The 20,773-nt window shown below is 42.6% G+C and overlaps 1 protein-coding gene and 2 long non-coding RNA genes across 6 annotated transcripts; 2 read left to right on the top strand and 1 right to left on the bottom strand.

Annotated features, from left to right (window-relative positions):
• Positions 1 to 1,968: 1,968 nt before the first annotated feature.
• On the bottom strand, positions 1,969 to 4,257 carry LOC111839768 (receptor-transporting protein 4-like). 4 transcript variants are annotated; one of them, XM_023804007.2, is made up of 4 exons: positions 4,219 to 4,257; positions 3,587 to 3,721; positions 3,245 to 3,410; positions 1,969 to 2,689 (listed from the first exon to the last, which is right to left on the bottom strand). In XM_023804007.2, exons 2-4 carry the CDS (start codon positions 3,594 to 3,596, stop codon positions 2,344 to 2,346), a joined length of 522 nt encoding a protein of 173 aa, XP_023659775.2. In that variant the 5' UTR covers positions 3,597 to 3,721; positions 4,219 to 4,257; the 3' UTR covers positions 1,969 to 2,343. The 4 variants fall into 4 exon arrangements, with proteins under 4 accessions (XP_023659775.2, XP_023659777.2, XP_023659776.2 ...); XM_023804009.2 differs by having other exon boundaries at positions 1,969 to 2,683; XM_023804008.2 differs by lacking the exon at positions 4,219 to 4,257 and adding an exon at positions 3,995 to 4,143.
• Positions 4,258 to 12,102: 7,845 nt separating this feature from the next.
• Positions 12,103 to 18,510, top strand: LOC111839774 (uncharacterized). The gene is made up of 3 exons (XR_002837183.2): positions 12,103 to 12,196; positions 17,577 to 17,730; positions 18,115 to 18,510. It is a non-coding gene; the product is annotated as an uncharacterized lncRNA (long non-coding RNA).
• Positions 14,604 to 16,100, top strand: LOC140581963 (uncharacterized). The gene is made up of 2 exons (XR_011985023.1): positions 14,604 to 14,706; positions 15,731 to 16,100. It is a non-coding gene; the product is annotated as an uncharacterized lncRNA (long non-coding RNA).
• Positions 18,511 to 20,773: the final 2,263 nt, after the last annotated feature.

Below are 20,773 nucleotides of genomic sequence, written 5' to 3'. Positions count from 1 at the left end.
ACCCACCTCAGGGATGAGAACCCCAGTTCAGCCATGGCATGGCTGATACCTCAGCACCACAGCCATGGGGCAAGTGATACCTCAGCACCAGGCTAGTTTGAATGGAATGGAACAGTGTGATATTTTTCTGGTGGCTGGAGTGCCAATCCTGCCACCAACCCTCAAATTTCCGCTGTAAGTTGGAGGACCTGCTTATAGGGCTGGATGTAGATTAACGTCATACCCAGGACAAAGAAATTGCAGGTTAAGGGCTTTGCTCAAGGGCCCAACAGAGCCGGATCACTCCTAGCATTTACAGGATTCAAACCAGCCACCCTCAGATTGCCGGCACGGATCCCTAGCCTCAGAACCACCGCCCAACCCAACCTGGACCTCCCATCACAGACCAGAAGCTAAGATTGGGTTCTACTGTTTAGACATGATTTAAATTAATATTATGCCTATAACACACATTTCATAACACAGGGCCGAGACTGAATACCCACCTGTCATTTCTGTAAGTATTTTATTATAATTTTATTGTCAATGTAGTTGCATGAATGTCGACCCTCTTTTTGGTGATGCAGGGAGGAACGTGTCTGGCTTCACCCAAAACTTTCATTCCTCGGCAGAGAAACGCTTCATCAGCACGTGACCCAGCAGCCACTTGGAAGCTGCTTTCAGCACAGAAGAGTCATGCTTTCATTTCCGTTGCCGTTTTGGCTCTTGCCTTGTTATGATCAGTTGGTTAACATTTTTCAAAAGCTTTTAGACTAAATCTTGTTCACTCACCATATGAGTAACTATATAAAATTAAGGTTTAGTATTAATTCATTAAAGTTGTTTGAAACTGAGTTTTTTTTCCAGGATCCAGGGGACAGGAGTCTGTGAGCCCAACAGCTCCCTTGAAGTTTTTCATTCCAGGTCAGTTAAACTAGATTTTGTCAGGGTCAGCCCCCCACTGTGGTCCTTCCGTGCCCCTTCCCCGTTTGACCAGCAGGTGGTGCTGGTCATTCCGTCCTTCACGTCAGTCCTTGTTCTCCCCTGTCTCCTGTCTGGTCTCGTGGCTCAATGTATTAAGCATGTGCTGTCTGTTTGCCCCTCGGTCCTGAGTTCCCTCTTGTCTTATGTTTGAATCCTGCCTCCTGTTTTTGTATTTTGCTCCCTAGTGTTCTAGTTGAGTTTGTCTAGTTATTGTATTTGGTGATTTTGTATATGGTTTTTGGTTTTGTTCCTTGTGCCTCTGCTTGTGTCTTTACCTGTTTAGATTCCCCAGTGTTAGTATCTGTTTCCTTGGTTAGTTATTAGTTTCCCTGTTTTCAGTTCCTTTTGAGTTCATTGGTTTCACCTGTGCCCTGTTTCCTTGGTTTTGTTAATTAGCCTCACCTGTCCTGTGTTAGTCTCGTTACCCATTAGTATTTTAGTTCCTGCCTGTGTTCAGTTCCCCAGTGGTTCATTGTCTTTGTCTATGGTTGTTGTAGGTTGATGGTTTTTTCAGTGTTCTGCGTGCATTCAGTTTTTGTTATTTAGTCTTGTATAATCCCCTTTCTGTTTTTGACCCCTTGTGGTCTTTTTGGTTTAGTTGTGTTTTTAGTGTTTTCTGTTTTGTTTAATAAACCCTGTTTTTGTGTTCCTGGAGCCGCCAGTGGGTCGTCCACCCTTCTTTTTGTGCACCATGCCTCGTTCCCGCGCCCGAGCCACCCGGAATCATGACAGATTTCTGGTGTGACACCTTCCATTCACTAAGTGATGGTTCTGTCAGTCCCCTGTCCAACTCCATCCCTGCCTCCGTGTCTCTCATTTCCTTTTGTGTGACCCTCGTATCCATTTATTTATTTTTTTGCTAATTGTATCTTCAATAAAATTTCCATCCTGTGTACCTTCCGTCGCTCCCGCCATGACAGATTTTCTGTGAGCACAGTATATAATTTTTTTAACAAGCACTAACCACAATACTCCTTACACCAAAAAATATTGATTACATTAGTATATATTGGTCATGATTTCTTCAAATTTATTAACATTTAATATGAGAATTTAAATTTTTACATTACACAAGACAATAAAAAAATATTATTGCATTAAAAATGCATTTAAATATAGTTAAGTTCAAACGCGGAAAGATTTTAATGTTGAATTCAAAACTTATTTTACAGAGTATAAATATCAGTCTGCTTATATACAGTGATTTATGGGTAATTGGCTTGTAATACTCTTACAGACACAAGGGTTTAAAACCCCTACTGCTGGTTATTTATCAGGTAAAAAGGACAGATCCCAAAGCAGCACACAATCCCCCAGCCCATGTCCCCTCTACAGAGAGTTAGGCCTGCGGAATGCCTGCCTTCCTGGGCCCCGCAGGCACTACTCATCCTGGCAGCAGATGTTTTGACTGCAGGCCTCGCATAGCGCGCTCTCATGGGGTTTGGTCCACCCCTTCTCAGAGCGGTCGGAGCCAAGGTCTTCATCGCCCTCCTCTTCCTCTCCGTAGCAGTTCTTCCTGATCTTGCCAAAGAGGCAGAGCAGGATGTCCTCTACCACCTTCGGGGAGAACCCCGGCCGTTCAAAATCCCCGTCGCAGCGGCGGCAGGCCTGGCCAAAGGGCCGCATGATGACGGTTCCCCGGCACAAAGAGCTCTGCAGGCGGTAGCGAAAGAGGACTACAGCTCTGGCGGAGGTCCATTGTTTGGAACATCTGCTGCAACTGAAACTGAAATGGGAGCCGTGAAGATACTTTATCATCCACACCTCCAGTGTCTGTGGCCGGGGCCTGCCGGTCCTCATACTGCTAAATGTATGAGCGATCATTCTGGACCAGTCACTCAGCATGCAAAATACCTTATGGTCAGTGTTCATTCCTCATATCATATTCATATAATTTAAAATTAAAAATTATCACAGGTACTGAAAGGGTCATTGTAAATCAAGAACATATTTGTTTATAAAGTCATATATCATGGCCAGTACCGGTCCTAGCCGGTGTGGCGTCCTAGGCGAGCATCACCGCCAGCGCGCCACGCTTGAGGCAAAATGAAACTTGCTGGCAGTTCGGCGCATATTCAGAAGTTGGCGGTCTTAGCATTTGCCTATGCCACGGGCCGGCCCTGATCATGGCTGTTAGCAGACTAAACTCACTCCGTTTTTCCATATCGCGTTGCACGTCATGCAGTTCTATAAGGTCGTTTTTGTAGTTTTAAGTAGACATTATTATACATAGTAATAAAACATCTAAAAAATCACAGTTTCCGTGAAAAGGCGGCTTCACCTTCCGCGAGCACTGGAACTGTAGATCTTCCAGCCTCTTCTCCTCTCCTCGTTAGTCAGGGTCTCCGTCAGGCTGTAGTTGAACTGAAACGCCCAGCTGTCGCCGTGTTCCAGCTCGTCCTCCTCCAGCTGAGCGAAGGTATCCGACCAGAGAGCGGGAGTCCAGTCTGATAGTTAAGGGTATAAAGTCAGACATACTGTACCAGCTTTATAATTATAAAAGACAGGATCCGTAATATACGGTTGTTATAGGCCTATGGTTCGTGTTGCTAAGAATTTTTCAAGAATGGAACGCTCCAAATATTATTATTATTATTCATAATAACAACAATAATATACGAACCTGTAGCCATTTTACACAACCTCCTCCTGTCTAGAGAGCCCAGTGTTGTCTATTCCTGACGATGACTGACTTCAGGCAGACTGGCTTCTCCGATATTGGACTCGGACGCATTTTAACCGTTTTATGCCGCCCAGCCTGTGAAGTCAGGAAACCGAAACCAAAGGCCATGTAAATATTATGATGCACTTCGCTTTCATTTAATTTTGTTTCGTTTCTGTTTGTCTGTCGCCCAGGGGATGACAATGACTATCAAATGTTTTGGTAACATTTTACTTGATGGGGCACAAATACGTACTGTAGCAATAAGTAAGTTACTACTGAGAAATCATTAACAAATACAGTCGCTACTTCAGATAAAAGATGCGTCATGATTCATTAATGAAGAACAAACATTAAATCAGTATTTACCTTCTGTTACTCATGACTTGTTCCTTCAGTCGTTCACAAATGTGTACAGAAATAACAGATATATAGTAACAAATATAGTAACTGCTTGAGATAATTCATCATTAAGGAATCGTGACGCATGTTTTAACAAGGGATCGGTATGAAATCACTGAATTAGTTTGTGGTTAATTAATACATAAGTAACAGCATAATGCTGCATCATTTGTGCTCCGTCAAAGTGTTACCAATGTTTTATGTATAGCCCAAGTTTGGGAAAATACAGTGTAATATTCGTGCAGAATATATTGCATAATGTGTTAGACACATAATTGATTATTCAAATGGTGTGTCCACGTTTGCTAGAAACTTATGTTGATTGGTTGATGTACACGTGATCTGTTTTATACATACTCACTGAGAGTCGGTCGGTATAGTTCTACCTACCAGTATGTATGTAGTGCATGACATCCTCCGTGACCTTCAATAAAGATCTTGCACTTATATCTTGCCGTAATACTTAATAAGCAGCAAGACAAAACATGGTGTCAGAAGAAAAGTGAATAACACGGACACAATGGACGTCGCTGGTGTTCCGTCGCCCCGCATGGACTGGGATGCTGGAAACCTGCCCGAAGCATGGCGCAAGTTCAGACTCCACGTCAAATTAATGTTTTCTGGTCCGTTCAAGAGGATAGGGGAGGATGAAAAATGCAGCTTCCTACTCCTATGGGTCGGAGACAAAGGCCGGGACATCTATGACACATGGTCGCTTACGGAGGATGAAAGAAAGGTACTGAAATCGTACTACGATCGCTTTGAAGCATACGTCGCGCCAAAATCCAATGTTATATTCGCGCGTTACAAATTTAATGAAAAACTACAAGGAGCTAGCGAGCCATTTGAACAGTTCGTGACAGACTTAAGACTCCTTGTTAAAGATTGTAATTATGCTAACAGTGAGGAAATGGTACGGGACCGCGTCGTATTTGGAATTTATTCACCCAGAGTGAGAGAGAAACTGTTAAGCATCGGTTCAGATTTAACACTGGATAAAGCAATAGACATTGCTAGATCTCACGAAATGGCGCAAACGCAGCTTAAAACTATGTCTAGTGGCAATAGTAACCGGTACGAGCACTCTGTTCACGCAACAAGCCGGCATTACTTTAAAACAGCACCTTGGAAAATCCGTCAGGACAAGACAAAGATAAAGTCCGACAACAGAGCCGAGGAAAACAGAGATTGCCCCAGATTATGTAGCTACTGTGGAAGCAAAGCTCACGAGGGGAAGAATAGCTGCCCAGCACACGGGAAACAGTGCAAGAAATGCAACAAGTGGAACCATTTTGCAAAAGTATGCCGCTCAAAGCAAGGAAAAATAGTACACACTGTAAACGACATCGAATCAAGTGTACATGCAGGCAACGAGGAATTGTTTATTGATACCGTAACACAAAGCCACAATATAAATACAGATCAGGTTTTTACAAATGTTCAAGTAGGACCTAATAGAAATGCGGTTAACTTTAAATTAGATACAAGATCCTCAGCAAATGTCATCCCAACATGTATCTTCACAAAATTGGGAATACAGAATGTACTCCAGCCCTCAACCAAACCTCTCTATGGCTATGGAGGTGAGCAATTGGTTGTTAGAGGCAAGTGCAATGTGGAATGCCAGTACAAGGACATTCAATTAATGTTACAAATTCATGTTGTTGATACACATGCACCTCCAGTGCTAGGGTTAAAGGCATGCTTAGACTTTGGGCTCATTAAGCTCATACTGTCTATAGCCAGCACAACAGAGGTACAAATCACCAAAGAATTTGCTGACGTCTTCACAGGGATAGGACTGTTTCCAGGTGAATGCACTATTCACATTGACCGCAATGCAGTACCTGTGGTTCATCCGCCAAGGCGTGTTCCTGTCGCTCTACGCGACCGCCTGAAAGTAGAATTACAGAGCATGGAAAAGCAGAATATTATCACAAAGGTCACTGAACCAACTGAATGGGTTAATTCGATGGTGGCAGTTGAAAAACCAAAAACAGGTCAGTTGAGACTGTGTCTAGATCCCAAGGACTTAAACAACGTCATCAAACGACCATATTACCCATTACCCACTCTTGAGGATATAACGTCCAAGCTGGCAGGAGCATGCTATTTCAGCGTTATGGATGCCAGGTCAGGCTACTGGGCTATAAAGCTCACAGACGAATCATCCAAGCTAACCACATTCAACACTATTTTTGGTAGATATCGGTTTCTCCGCCTACCGTTTGGCTTGAAGTCTGCCCAGGATGAGTTTCAACGGAAGGTCAATGAAACGTTTGAAGGCCTACAAGGGGTAACAGCAATAGTTGATGACATCCTAATTTATGGCGGAAGCAAAGAGGAGCATGACAAGAACCTTCATGCCATGCTACAGCGCTCCAGAGAACGGGGAGTTAAGCTAAACCCAGAAAAAAGCACAATTTGTGCCACAGAAGTCAGTTACTTCGGTCACCGTATCACCAAGGATGGAATAAAACCAGATCCAAATAAAATTGCAGCTGTAAGAGATATGGGACCTCCTAAGGACAAAGGTGAGCTGGAAACCTTCCTTGGTATGATAAATTATTTGTCGAAATTTGCCCCAAGGCTTGCAAGCATTAATGCACCCCTGCGTCACCTGTTAAAAGAGTCGAATGAATTTACCTGGGATGCACAGCACGACAAAGCATTCAATGAGGTGAAAGAGCTAATCACTCGAGAACCAGGTCCAGTTTTAACATACTTTGATCCGACCAAAGAGCTTAGACTACAAGCTGACGCCTCTAAGCACGGTTTAGGTGCAGTTCTACTGCAGGAGGGCAAGCCAGTTGGATATGCTTCGAAATCACTATCTGTCAGTGAAATTAATTACGCCCAGATAGAAAAAGAGCTGTATGCCATTTTATTTGGATGCAAGCGCTTCCACCAGTATGTCTATGGTCGTCATGTTATTGTGGAAAGTGACCACAAACCATTGGAGTCCATCATGAAAAAATCGCTTGCAGCAGCACCTCCAAGACTACAAAGGATGATCCTACAACTTCAGAGGTATGATTTTACCATCATCCACAAGCCAGGCAAAGACGTCCCTGTTGCCGATACCCTCTCTAGGAAGTCGCTGACTGACCAGGATGACAGCCTACGAGAAGGAATGGACATGCAGGTACACACAGTATACAGCAGCCTACCCGTCAGTAATGCCAAATTAGAGAACATCCGCAAAGAGACTGAAAATGACTTGCAGCTCATGGTGTTAAAGAAAACAATCAAGGAGGGCTGGCCTGCAGTAAGGAGATCATGCCCTCAGACCATAGCTGAATTCTGGAACCATCGTGATGAGCTCACTCAAATGAATGACATCTTGTTTAAGGGTGAGAAAATCATTGTTCCTACCTCCCTACGGCGACAGATGCTTTCCAGGATACACGTGGGCCACATGGGTATAGAAAAGTGCAAGCAGAGAGCGAGAGATGTTTTATTCTGGCCGGGGATGAATAGGCAGATCGAGGAGATGGTTGAACGTTGTCCCATCTGTATTGAGCACAGGGCTTCCAATAAGAAGGAGCCCATGATAAGTCACAAGATTCCGGACAGGCCATGGCAAACTATTGCAACTGATCTGTTCACTTGGAATAGGGACAACTATGTAGTCACAGTGGACTATTATAGCAGATATTTTGAGCTTGACAAGCTGCACAGCACAACATCCTCTGCTGTGATAAACAAATTGAAAGAGGTATTTGCCAGACATGGCATACCTGAAACTGTCGTATCGGACAATGGCCCCCAGTATAAATGTAGCGAGTTTGAAACGTTCGCAAACACCTGGGAGTTCAGCCATATCACCACTAGTCCGCATTATCCCCAAAGCAACGGTTTGGCTGAGAAGGCAGTTCAGATTGCCAAATCGCTCATGGAAAAGTCCAATGCCGATCAGAAAGATCTGTGCCTGAGTCTTCTCGAATATCGCAACACCCCAGTTGATGGCTTCAGATCACCAGCACAGCTTTTAATGAGTCGTCGCTTACGCTCAACCTTACCCAGAAGTCATCAACAGCTTCAGCCCAAAGTGATTAATAGTAGAGAGTTTCGCTCCAGACGAGTTCACCAACAAAATCATCAGAAAAAGTATTATGACAGATCCGCTAAACCAATGTCGTCACTGCGCGATGGACAATACATCCGATTCCAGGAGCAAGGTTACTGGAAACCAGCTGTAGTCATCAGGCAAGCTGATACTGAAAGGTCATATCACATACGTGCGACTGATGGAGGACAAGTGTATAGGCGAAACAGACGACACCTCCTTCACACTAAGGACGCACATACTGCCGAAGAGAGTTTTGATCACTACGGGCAGCAGGCCCAACACCGCATCACACAACCAGCCTCGTTTGCAGCCAGTGAGGCAATCACTTCTACTGTCCCTTACCGGACAAGGTTTGGACGTGAAGTCAAGCGAAGAACAATTTTGGACTTGTAACTGCTGTAACAGGGTGCAGGTGGATCGCTGCCCTTAACATGCTACATATATGTTCACAACAAAAAAAAAAAAAAAATGGCACGTTGACTGTATGGTGCTGATATTTGTTCTTTTGTTCATGCCCTGTCGGTAATGTGGAAACAAGGCTGCAGATATTCCATCATAGTGGTATTGTTGTTATTGTTATGTTTGTGACCCTTCAGTTATCCACATGTAAAAGCTTAAAAAAAAAAAAAAAATTAAAACAAGGTGGATGTAATATTCGTGCAGAATATATTGCATAATGTGTTAGACACATAATTGATTATTCAAATGGTGTGTCCACGTTTGCTAGAAACTTATGTTGATTGGTTGATGTACACGTGATCTGTTTTATACATACTCACTGAGAGTCGGTCGGTATAGTTCTACCTACCAGTATGTATGTAGTGCATGACATCCTCCGTGACCTTCAATAAAGATCTTGCACTTATATCTTGCCGTAATACTTAATAAGCAGCAAGACAAAACATACAGTAACGCTGTTGTCACGTCGGAGCGACCCTAAGGCAGCTAGGCTGTCGGTAAGTAACGCCAAGTAGGATGTTTATTGCGGGGAGGAAACACGAGGCAGCTGTGGCTGGTTAGCAAGGGGACAGGAACAGGAGGTGAGACTAACGGACCTAACGAGCTTCCTATACGGCTGATCAGCAGCCACGCCCGAGGGAAACGCGGGGCCCGGGACGGCTGTCATTTTCTGGTTCTGTAGATATTTAGGCTAATCGTGAATCTGAAAGAAATACATCATGTATTAAATGTATGCTTTATTTTTCTTGTATGCTTTCCTGCGTTACATGGCATACAATTTATACTCGTTAGATAAAACTAAGCAAATACGTAGATGTAGGATTTCCAGCCTTTGTCCAACTTATCTGGTCTTTAAATTTTCCAGTTTCATTGCATATATGCAGCATGAACACGGTATTCACACGTAAGTGGACGGGGGTTAATCATGTTGCAGTTGGTTTATTACAACGAAACTTATAATAACAAAGTTCTCTTTTACGTCGACTATGTGACGAAGTTCACAACATTGCTGTAGGGCGCGGAAACATACCGATGTACATTCATCTCTCCATAAACCGGCAAGTTGTGGGTGCACGCATAACACAACACCGGCATCTCTACATTTATCAAACATTTACGATGCATTTTCATTACAAACATAACCCTAATTATGCAGCTAACCTACACTAGGATAAAAGACAAAACTTAATCGTTGCATTGCTTTAATTTTAGTTATACACGTTTTGTTTTATCTCCGTGAGCGTCAGTTCATTGTCTTTGGTTCCGTGTATGAGGCGACACAGTGACGTCTTCATAGGAGCATGGTGGGAAACCGAGGTTTTGTTTGGGGAATCCTAAAATAATGTATTTTCCCGCCCCATGCATGGGTTGGGGGAATGTGTGGACTATTCCAATTTATTAATTCTTGTTGGGATGTCCATGTTTAAATATTTTTGTGTTTATTCTGTGGAATAAGTATAAATAATTTGCATAAATACTATTTAATTAATAATTAATATAGTTTGCATTCAGATTAGTATTTTGTTGCATATATGGGGTAAAGGTATGGTCTGATCTGGTGGGTGTGGCTTTACATATATAAGCTCCAGATCTTGGTCATTTCAAGGAGATTGAGTTGGAGTACTATGTTGTATAGTGCGTGGAACTTACCAAGAGTGAAGCTGGTAACACCTAAGTGTGTGAAATTGTTGTTTTAGCTTTTGTTTTGTTTTGCTTTGTTTCTACTCCACTGTAAATAAATCACACTGGGCACTACGTAAGTCACTGAAAATAAAAACACCTAAAACGGTGATTGAGTCATTGGAATTCTTTTGGAATTTGTGTGTCAAGAACCGGGCAAATTTTGCAACACCTTCTGGTGACATTTTGGTGTCAGAAGTTGGATGGCCGGTCGTAAGAAGACAACAGTGACCAAAGGACGCTCTGGTCTCAGATCGCAGAAAAGGCCAGAAAAGTGTGAGGAGGAGCCAGTCTGGGACACAGTGGAGGAAGAAGAGTCAGATGAGGGTGATGTGGCAAGGCCCAAGATGAAATCACCCCAGCAAATGCCAACCATGTCTTCAATGAAAACAGAAGTAGTGTCGTACTGAGATCCTTTCTGGTTTCCCAAGGGTCCCGGGAAGACCGTCTATTGCAAGAACTCAGAGGGTTGAAATCGATGCTGCTGAAATCAATAGTATGCTTTATTTGCTGCAGGTTGGTATGGTCGAGGCTCTATCAACAGATATGCTTTTGGGGAGTGATGTGCCTGTTTTGGTTGACCTATTAAATGCATCTTGTTGGTTCCGTTACCTCATGGGTGAACCTTTAGCTTTATTAATTTCACATCCGTTAATGGGTGTTGCTTCTCTCCTGCTTTAAATAATCTACATGCCGTGTGTGTGTTTTGTCATCCAGCCAAAATGGCAAAAAGGTAAACAAATAGTTGTTTTTCAGTGCATCAATATGCCAAGTAAGTAAAAAAGAAAGTTGCCAGTAATACCAAAGGCAATTTGATAAAAAATCTTTATAAAAGACTATGGCAATGTCAATATAATGCATATAATGGTGTCATTAGGCAAAGGAGACAGAGGGAACATTTGGTGGCGTAACCTAATTCTATGTATCTTGTTAAGAGAAACAGTGCAATAAATATTTTTGAGGGAATATTTTGATTGATTTAGTTGGGTCATTGTCAGACTCGGAAATTATTCCAGTGACACACATGCAAAGACTTTATAATGTAGTTAAAACATTTCAACTTGCTAACATTGTTATTAACCAGCCACTGATTCAGTGTATATGAATAGGCCTATACTGTATATACATTTAATAAGAGCACAGCAGTAGTTTTATGTCCCCCTCAGGAATTGCTGTTGAGAAATGTTGCTGTTCATTTTCCACCCCAACAGCGAAATGAAATTGTTCGGTAGGCCTGCTTTTGAGAGTAAATAATTAAAGTTTTTAAAATGCCTATATATTGCCTCGTTTTTGAACCCCTGATGTAAAAGTACTGTACAAAGCAACACATATCCTTTGTCTTACATCAGGGCAAACAAATAGACACACGTGGGAACAAATGCACCGTGAGGGAGAAAAGCGTCAATCATACATTCAGGCAGCAATTGCTGATACTCAGCAAGTTTTAGATAGGCTTATGATAGTTCTGAAATTAAATCAATTAATTTTAAAGAAATGAGACACAGATTTAGTACTTGTCTTAGCCGACGGGGATGCCCTGGATGACCTCCGAAGTTGGCGCCCTAGGCCGCCTATGTCGCCTGTAGGAATGACTGGTCCTGCGTAGATTCTTCCCTGAAGTGAAGTCTATTCATTGAGAAGAACAAGATCTGAAGGACACGACACAGCTCCAACACACCCAATTTGATGTTCACTGAAACATCATAAAAGAGAGTTGTCGACCGAGGGGGGGGCGGTGCCGGGACTTTGCCAAGTCGGCACTCCCTCAGACGATGCCGCCTTGGGCAACTGCCAATCCTGCCCCTGTCGGGATCCGCCCCTGAATACATACAATAAAAGTGACTGAGGGATAAGGCTGGTAAAGTAAGAGATCCCCATACGTGTTTCATGAAAGCGTATTCCTTCTGAATCTTCGCGTTGTACTTCGTGTAGTTTTGGATAATTACCACTAGAGGGGGGTAAGTGATTAAAAATTAGCTATATCGCTTCATGTTAACTGGATATGCAATGCAAGGGTTCCCAACCTGTTGATAGCCGCGGACCGGTTTACGTGCTACAGAAATTTCATGGACTGGTAAAATGGCCGAGTGGGCGGCGGGAGGACCGGCAGATCGGCGGTTTATTTTGAAAATTAACCAACCCCTCCGTAAAACACCCAGCGTCCCGGGGCCCGGTTGGGAAACCCCTATATCCCACATAGCAGACAGGTCTGGCCCAGATCTGGCGTCAAGCCGGCATTGCTGGCTGAGTTCTGGCATGGCAAGTGGTATGTCAACCAGATATGGGCCAGGTCTGGCAATGATGGCACTGTTTACATTATGGCATGCCAGATGTGGCCCGATTGTGGTTTGGTCTATGTGGCCCAGGCACATAGAAGACAGGTCTGGCCCAGATCTGGCGTCAAGCCGGCACTGCTGCCCAGTTAGCAAGCACATGTGGGCCGATTTTCGCTGAGTTGTGGCACATTCGGTTCACTGTCAGCAACGGTAAAAAATTGCGGGCCGATTGTGGGCCTAGCACGGCGACGATTCTGGCTGACTGTCGGCATTTTTAATCTGGGCCAGAACCATTCTGAGCACGGCGAGCGATTCTGGCTGACTGTCGGCATTTTTAATCTGGGCCAGAACCATTCTGAGCACGGCGAGCGATTCTGGCTGACTGTCGGCATTTTTAATCTGGGCCAGAACCGTTCTGAGCGCGGCGAGCGTTTCTGGCTGACTGTCGGCATTTTTAATCTGGGCCAGAACCGTTCTGAGCGCGGCGAGCGTTTCTGGCTGACTGTCGGCATTTTTAATCTGGGCCAGAACCGTTCTGAGCGCGGCGAACGATTCTGGCTGACAGTCGGCATTTTGCGTGTCGGACGACTTTGGCTGACAGTCATCCATTTCAGCATTGGTAACATGATTTGTGTCGTACCTAGCCCTCACCTGGCGTAAAATTCTGGCCTGATGTCAGATAAATATTCTCAAAAAAATTCGAACCAGAACTAGTCTTAACATGGAAGATCATTCTGACTACAGTCTATAGGAGGGGTCACCAACATGGTGCCCGTGGGCACCAGGGCGCCCCCAAGGACCACATGAGTTGCCCACGGTGACTGTTCTAAAAATAGCACAACTCACCATTGAGCATGGCGTCTAAAATTTAATTTTATCCTGTTGATATTCTTCTTTAATCACATTTGCATTTATATAGATTTGAAAATGGCAATATCTAAAAGAAAGCATTTAAAACGTGTTTATTATACATGATTTAAGAAAAATGTATCAAACTGGTAGCCCTTCGTAAGGCTCAGTACCCGTGAAGTAGCTCCCAGTTTCAAAAAGGTGACCCCTGGTCTTAGTCTATAAGAACATAAGAAATTTACAAACGAGAGGAGGCCATTCGGCCCATCAAGCTCGTTTGGGGAGAACTTAACTAATAGCTCAGAGTTGTTAAAATCTTATCTAGCTCGGATTTAAAGGAACCCATGGTTTTAGCTTCCGTTACACTAGCAGGAAGAATATTCCATACTCTAACTACACGCTGTGTAAAGAAGGGCTTCCTCAAATTTGTTTTAACATGTTCTCCCGCTAATTTCCACTTATGGCCACGAGTTCTAATATTTAGACTAATACTGAAATAGTCATTTGGCTGAACAGCATCCAGACCCGTTAGAATCTTATAGACCTGAATCATATCCCCCCTTAGTCTCCTTTGCTCAAGGCTAAACAGATTCACTTCCGCTAACCTCTCCTCATAAGACATTCCTCTAAGACCAGGAATCATTCTCGTTGCACCTTTTCTAAGGCAGTATATATGAGGTTCTCATTTCATTATGTTGTATATGTAAATCTGCAAGATGTCACCTGGGTCTGTTCGAGCATTGGTAATGCTTTGTCCCATACCTGACCCTCATCTGGCATAAAATTGTGGCTGAAGGCTCTGCTCTCTATTATATCATAACCACTGTCTGTTTGGGATAAAGCCTATACTAAAGATCATGAGAAACACAATAAAGGGCTAATGGCTGACATACAAAAAGACTCCAAGCACCAGCTGTTGACATAGTACAGTCCCACTGATATGATAATTTTTTTGTTTAACATTGGAAAACCATTAAAACTTATTGGATATTTTTTGTTAACTACGGTATATCGTCAATCATTATTTTTCATCTAACATGTTTACTTAAAAAAGGAAAAGTAAAAACAAATGAAAACATTAATTTATCTTCTCTAAAATCTTGTCTTTTAAAAATATAAACCCGTTTGGAATACTTTGTGTATAGGGCTTTTCTATTGACCGTTCGGTATTTGATCATCTACGCTAAACAACCAATCCTGAAATAAGTGGGCGTTAACGTTTCAGTTTAGACCAATCAATGTCCTTTAGACGTCACTGCAATTTCACCGGACTTTGAGGCTGTTGACGGCGTCGATCGACTTTAGATGGCTGATTCAGTTTGAATAATAACGAGCGAATTGTGGTAAGTGAAATATTTCAGTTACTTTTAAAGTTCCATTTAACCTTTTTAGTCAGAGACTTTAGCTTAAGATTCTGTCGGAACGGTATGTTGGGAATGATCGTTCATTTTAAAAAGTCGGTTCAAACAAGTCACACGCCTTGACATAATATTAAATACAGGGCTCTCGAGTTTAAATCAGATGTTTAACGTTAGATTACATCTGCAGAGCTCTCAAGTCTCACGTATTGTGTGTGGAACACACGCATTTAACACAACAATCTCCCACGCCAAACGACATTTCTCTGTCTGAGAAGTGATAAAGCTCGCGCCACAGCTAATCCAAACCTGCACCTTCTATTTTTTTCTTTTCATGGGGGACATGTCACTTCAGTCCACTGCTCCTTTGTTGCTGGTGATATCTGAAACTTGTTTGGTTAAAAATGAGCACCGCAAGTTCCAATTTACGACTTTGTGCATTTAATTCCTAGTGATGGAAATATATCCTTATATATATATATATATATATATATATATATATATATATGCGTCTAATTGATCAATCGACAGATTTATCAGTTATGCATGATCATAAGTTGGTAAAGTTGTGTGTCATATTAAAGTCACAGTAAAAAAAAAACAGGGATGAAATTCATATGGAACAATCATATATTCTGTGCAGTATTGGATATAGCAGCCTTATGGACAGTTACAGTTCAGCAATGAGTGTTTTTTATGTCAGATCAGAACAGATATTACATTTCAGATTGCATACATATATGCATACAACTTTGACGTGTTGTGAATTAAATGGTGAAATTAACAACCCTGTTTAAATATTGTTTACTTGTTCATGATATTCTGTCATGGACATAATGATTCATATCTCCTTATTTGTGTACTACTGTATGTGTTTTGGAATTGTTTTATACTATAAATGTTGGGTGCTGTCTTGATCTTGATGGTATGATTTATGTTCTATGCCTTAGAAGCAGGTGGCATTAATAGTTTTGTGTTGTGTGTTGTGGCTGCAAAATTCCTTAACTAGGAGTGCAACGGACCGGGAGGCAGAGAAAAACATTCAAAGATGGCTTCAGTTGGCACCTGACAGGGATGGAGGAATGAAGGAACATGCAAAAAGGGCAAATGACACTTAATTCCATTGTTTGTGATGTATTTACTTGTTTTGTATTTGGATGTTTTTGTGTGTGTTTTTGACCACCCAAATTTCACATTTTATTAACCAGTTTTACAGGGCCATGTTCTTAGATATTTTGTATGTTGTGAAGTGCTTTAAACGCCTCATCTGTCTGTTGATGTTACAAAGTAAAGTGTAATTAAATATCAATCAGTGGTTTGTTGAAAAGCATTTATATGTTGTTTATAGTAAAAGTAAAAATAAACTTTATTGATATCAATTGTGTATCCATTGTGCTTTATGATGTCACTGGGCCTGTTATAGCCCAAATCAGGTAGAACCATGTCTGGGCCATCACTGGGCCTGTTATGGCCCAAATCAGAAAATCCATGTCTGGGCCGTCACTGGGCCTGTTGTAGCCCAAATCAGGTAGAACCATGTCTGGGCCATCACTGGGCCTGTTATGGCCCAAATCAGAAAATCCATGTCTGGGCCGTCACTGGGCCTGTTATGGCCCAAATCAGGAAGAACCATGTCTGGGCCATCACTGGGCCTGTTATGGCCCAAATCAGAAAATCCATGTCTGGGCCGTCACTGGGCCTGTTATGGCCCAAATCAGGAAGAACCATGTCTGGGCCGTCACTGGGCCTGTTATGGCCCAAATCAGGAAGAACCATGTCTGGGCCGTCACTGGGCCTGTTATGGCCCAAATCAGAAAATCCAGGTCTGGGCCGTCACAGGGCCGTCATTCTTTGCGGTATCTGGGCCAAAGGAAAATGAATAGTGTGGGCCAGATCTGGCCCAAAAGAATTTTGCTATCTGGGATGGCTGCATGAAAACAAGCCTTTTCTGGGAATAAATGTCTGCATGTTTCCCAGAGTCAGCTCTGATGGAAGCACATTATTTAGTGCAGCACAGTTAGGATTAAAACTCCTGACCCTGTAGGAGCGACGTAAGAGTGGGAGCCACTTTTTTGCTAACATGTTTTTTCACAGCTGGTACAATATCCAGACCTTAAACTTAACGCACATGCTTCAGCTCCACAGCTCCGTGATACAGGTGCACTGCAGGCAGCACTGGGGTGTAACAACAGATAGATTGTTCTTCCCAAACCATAAAATGGACTCAGCCGATTCCAGTGCAGTAACCAGCTATTTCTTGAAGGAGCTAAACATATGCGGACTGACAAAATACAACATAATGCAAACTCCAGTCCTGTTTTCAGCTTGTTAACTATGGGTTTTGGACAGATACTCTCCATCTGATTTTTTACCAATATGCTCTAAGTTCTATCTAATCTTCTAATTTTAGCACTGACCACTAAAGAACGGGATGTTACGTGAATTGGATAACTTAGCTTGAGGCTTGTTTTGATGTTGAGTTTTGTTGGCAATGGAAAATGGAGATGCCATCACAAGGAAAAAATGGAAGAACTGACCACAACCAGTATAGTAGTTTCTCCACCATCATTAGCTGACTCACCGGATATCTGTAGTTAAACTAACAAGGGCTAATTTTGTTCAAATGATATTTATCTGCTTTTCCTAACTTCTATGGTTTGTGCTGTACCATTTCACTAAAGAAGAAGTGTAGTAGTACTCTTGTATATGGGCTCGATTGAGGGTATCATTTGTGCAGAAGGCTTAAGATGTTGGTTACAGATACCGTTCCTACTCAGTGTCTTACACTAACTGCAGCAAAGCAGTTAGACGTGGATCTGTAACCTGGTAACGTTTCTGGTTCACATCCCGTGCAGGAACATGTTTTTCATTCCACTGATAAGAAACATCAGCAAACTCATGCCTCTAAGTCCCATCGCCGAAGGCCAGGATGCTGCTGAACCCACTTGTTCTGTATAATTGCGAGTAGCGGCACAGTCCGTGCTGTTACCTGCTTCCCGAGAGTAGTGGGTGAGTATGTACAGGTATCACATTGTCTTTACACTTCACAGATGACATTTTAATTTGCAGTGCAATCCAGTCAAAAACATTCTATGCATTACTGCACGACAAGTCCAAATACAGAGTGCTTGAATTCCTTCTCAGTAACAGGAGGGTGACTCAGTAAAGAGTATAAAGTGTGCAAGATAAAGTCCACTGTACACGAGCTTACTCAGCATGGCCCATATCATACACATACTGATTTAGGGAATTCTCTAGGTTACTACACTCTTGAGCCCTAAAATAAAATCAAATAACTATAATATAACTGATTTAACCCTCAAAGCCAGAAGATGTTGCGGTGCCTCTTTGCCCAGGTCTCCAGTGTGATGAAACCTTCCTCTGATCTTCCAGCTTTCACACTACGTCGTCGAAGATTGTAAGGAGGCAGATAGGAGCCATTCTCAGGAAACTGAAGTCCGGCTGAGTCACTGCTGCCACGCTAATCTTGCTGCAGCCTCACAAAAATGTTGCACCAGATACGTTGGGCAGAAAGTGGAACGCCAGCCACAGAAGGGCTGTTGTATCACTGGTCGAGCCCCGCAGGCATCATTTAAAATGTCAAATGTTCAGAGGCAGTCATGTGGAGTGATAAAGTAGGCAATGCAGACAGAGCGTGTCTGGAAACATCCATTGTTCCTTCTGGGACCGAGAAAAGAGCTGCTGGTCTGACTGGTTTGGGTAAAAAGAGCTAATCTACTTATCTACCACATGTATATTTCAAAATATATATTTCCTTTCACATGTCAATCCTAAAATGTATTATAAGTAAATGTATTTCCGGTAAGTAAACATTTTTTTACTATATTCACAAATGAACTTTCTCAACCTGAAACTTTTCCTTCACAATTTTACGGCTGGACTCCAGCCGCTACTCAGCTGGCTGATCATGTTTTTCCCTTCTGTCAGGAATTTATCATAATAATTGATTTGCCATAATTAATAACCGATTCACCATAATCAGTACAACCTGCTGATAATATTTCACAGGAATCAGGATAATTGCAGTTTGCACATTTGTAAGAGTTAAAATTCAGTGCTGTTATCCCAGGATATGAACAGCTGGATATTACCAGCTTCTGTTAGTCTTTTGTGCTATTCTTTTTAAGTTGAACAGAATCATAGACTCTTTCCTGGCCTTAGGCTGTGTTGTGTTCAAACCCTGGGTAGGGCACGCCATCTTTCATACGCACTGCACGGTGACTCAGCCTCTGGCTATATCCTAACATAAGGAATAGAGCTGACCTATTCTTCTGGCTTTGGCTCTCTTCTGCTTTGCCTTGAAAGTCACGTACCTCGAATCGTTTAACCCTCTGAGTCAATAGCTGTTCAGTTCAGTATAGTATTCAATTTCAAAACAGGTGTAGTTAAGCTAAAATATACAATTCAAAGGGATTGGGAGACACTACATGTTAAGAAACTGACTATACTATTTTTCTACTAGCAAAAACTTAAAGATTTTTTTTTTAAATTGAAATATTAAATGAGATTTAACCAAAAACTAGACTACAGACACAATCAACCAGACTGCTGCTACGTGCACAGTTTTTTCTCAGTTTCACAGATATTTTTAATTAACTAATCATGTCGCACGATAACTATCTGTGGGCCTTTCCTGACACACAATTAAACAATTACCTGAAACGTTACAGCGCCCTACAATGTGGCACTAATTATCAAAAGAATTGTGGCCAATGAAATTCACACCACACACTCAAAAGTAATAATAATAATACTCATTAAACCGCTGAATGTTTAATACGGAGAACAATTCTTCACCTGACATAAAGGTTGTGTATTCAGTTTAAAAACATGTCACTTTATATCCAGGTGTGACATTACATCATTAGCTGTGACTCGGAGATCATGCTGGCAGATTTATCATGGATGCTAAGCTAAACTCAAAATGTTAGTCTCAACAGATGGACAGACTTTTGTTTTGGTAGATGGGGAGTCTTTTCTTCCTTCCCTAACCTGACACCCAGACCAGAGGCTCTGTGTCCCCATCCTGGGGTCCAATCAGCAGGCTGCTTTTGATGCCAGTAATCCAGACCTGGTTTTACAGCCGCCTCCCCTGGTCTCGCTTCCCCTTATAGCTGTTGACAGGGTTGTGAGTCAAAGGTGGAGAGGAGAGTGGTGAGGTAGTTCTCCGTTGCAGCCTGTGGGTGTGGTCTGGAACAGGGTAGCCACATTCCACGAGATGACTGCACCCTGGAAAGTTGAAGCTCCGCCCACACACAAGCCCGCCCTTAAAATTTGACTGGTTGCTAAGTTATTTAAAAAAACACAACACAAGGCAGGCAAAGAAGCGTTTACACATATATACACGCAAAAACATGCACGCTGACTGATTTTACCACTGCAGGCAGGAAAAATCAGAAAGACTTGCTTGTCTCAGCAACTCCACTGCTATTGCTACACATCTGTCAGAGCAACAAGTGAAAACAGAACTGTGAGTCCCCTGCTGGATCGCTTGTATGTGGGACAAGCTCTGAAGGCTCTACATTAACCTTTTAAATTCAGCACTGTAAGACCACTGGCAGCAGAAGCATGAAGGACGCCGTTCTCAGGCAGTGTTAAGTACGGAGGCAGCAAAGGCCGTGTTCAGGGCTGTTCATGCCTAGAGGGAAGAACGGCCATTCACCATAAACATGAGCTCTGTGGGCAGACACCTCTGTTTGTAAGGAGAGAAGAGCAGGGTGTGGCTCACAGGCAGAGGGGGGGGCTTGCTTTGTTTTATTAGCTTACCTTGCAGAGGAAAAGCAGAGCCTGCTTGCCACAGCAAGTCCTTCGTAAATATTTAAGCCCTTAGCATACTCACTGCGCCACCTCCAGCAGCATCATGCAGAGCAGATTCCCTTTACTTCTGTTGTACCGGTTTATACACTCACCTAAAGGATTATTAGGAACACCATACTAATACGGTGTTTGACCCCCTTTCGCCTTCAGAACTGCCTTAATTCTACGTGGCATTGATTCAACAAGCTGCTGAAGGCATTCTTTAGAAATGTTG

Source organism: Paramormyrops kingsleyae, chromosome 23, assembly GCF_048594095.1.
Source record: "Paramormyrops kingsleyae isolate MSU_618 chromosome 23, PKINGS_0.4, whole genome shotgun sequence".
NCBI lineage: Eukaryota > Metazoa > Chordata > Actinopteri > Osteoglossiformes > Mormyridae > Paramormyrops > Paramormyrops kingsleyae.
This window is presented reverse-complemented; position numbering and strand designations above follow the sequence as displayed.

Bases quoted from the DNA above. Each gene is read 5' to 3' on its own strand.
- LOC111839768 (XM_023804007.2), bottom strand. The intron at 2,690-3,244 runs GTGAAGCCGCCT...CTCCCATTTCAG, and splicing joins AGTTCCAGTGCTCGCGGAAG to TTTCAGTTGCAGCAGATGTT.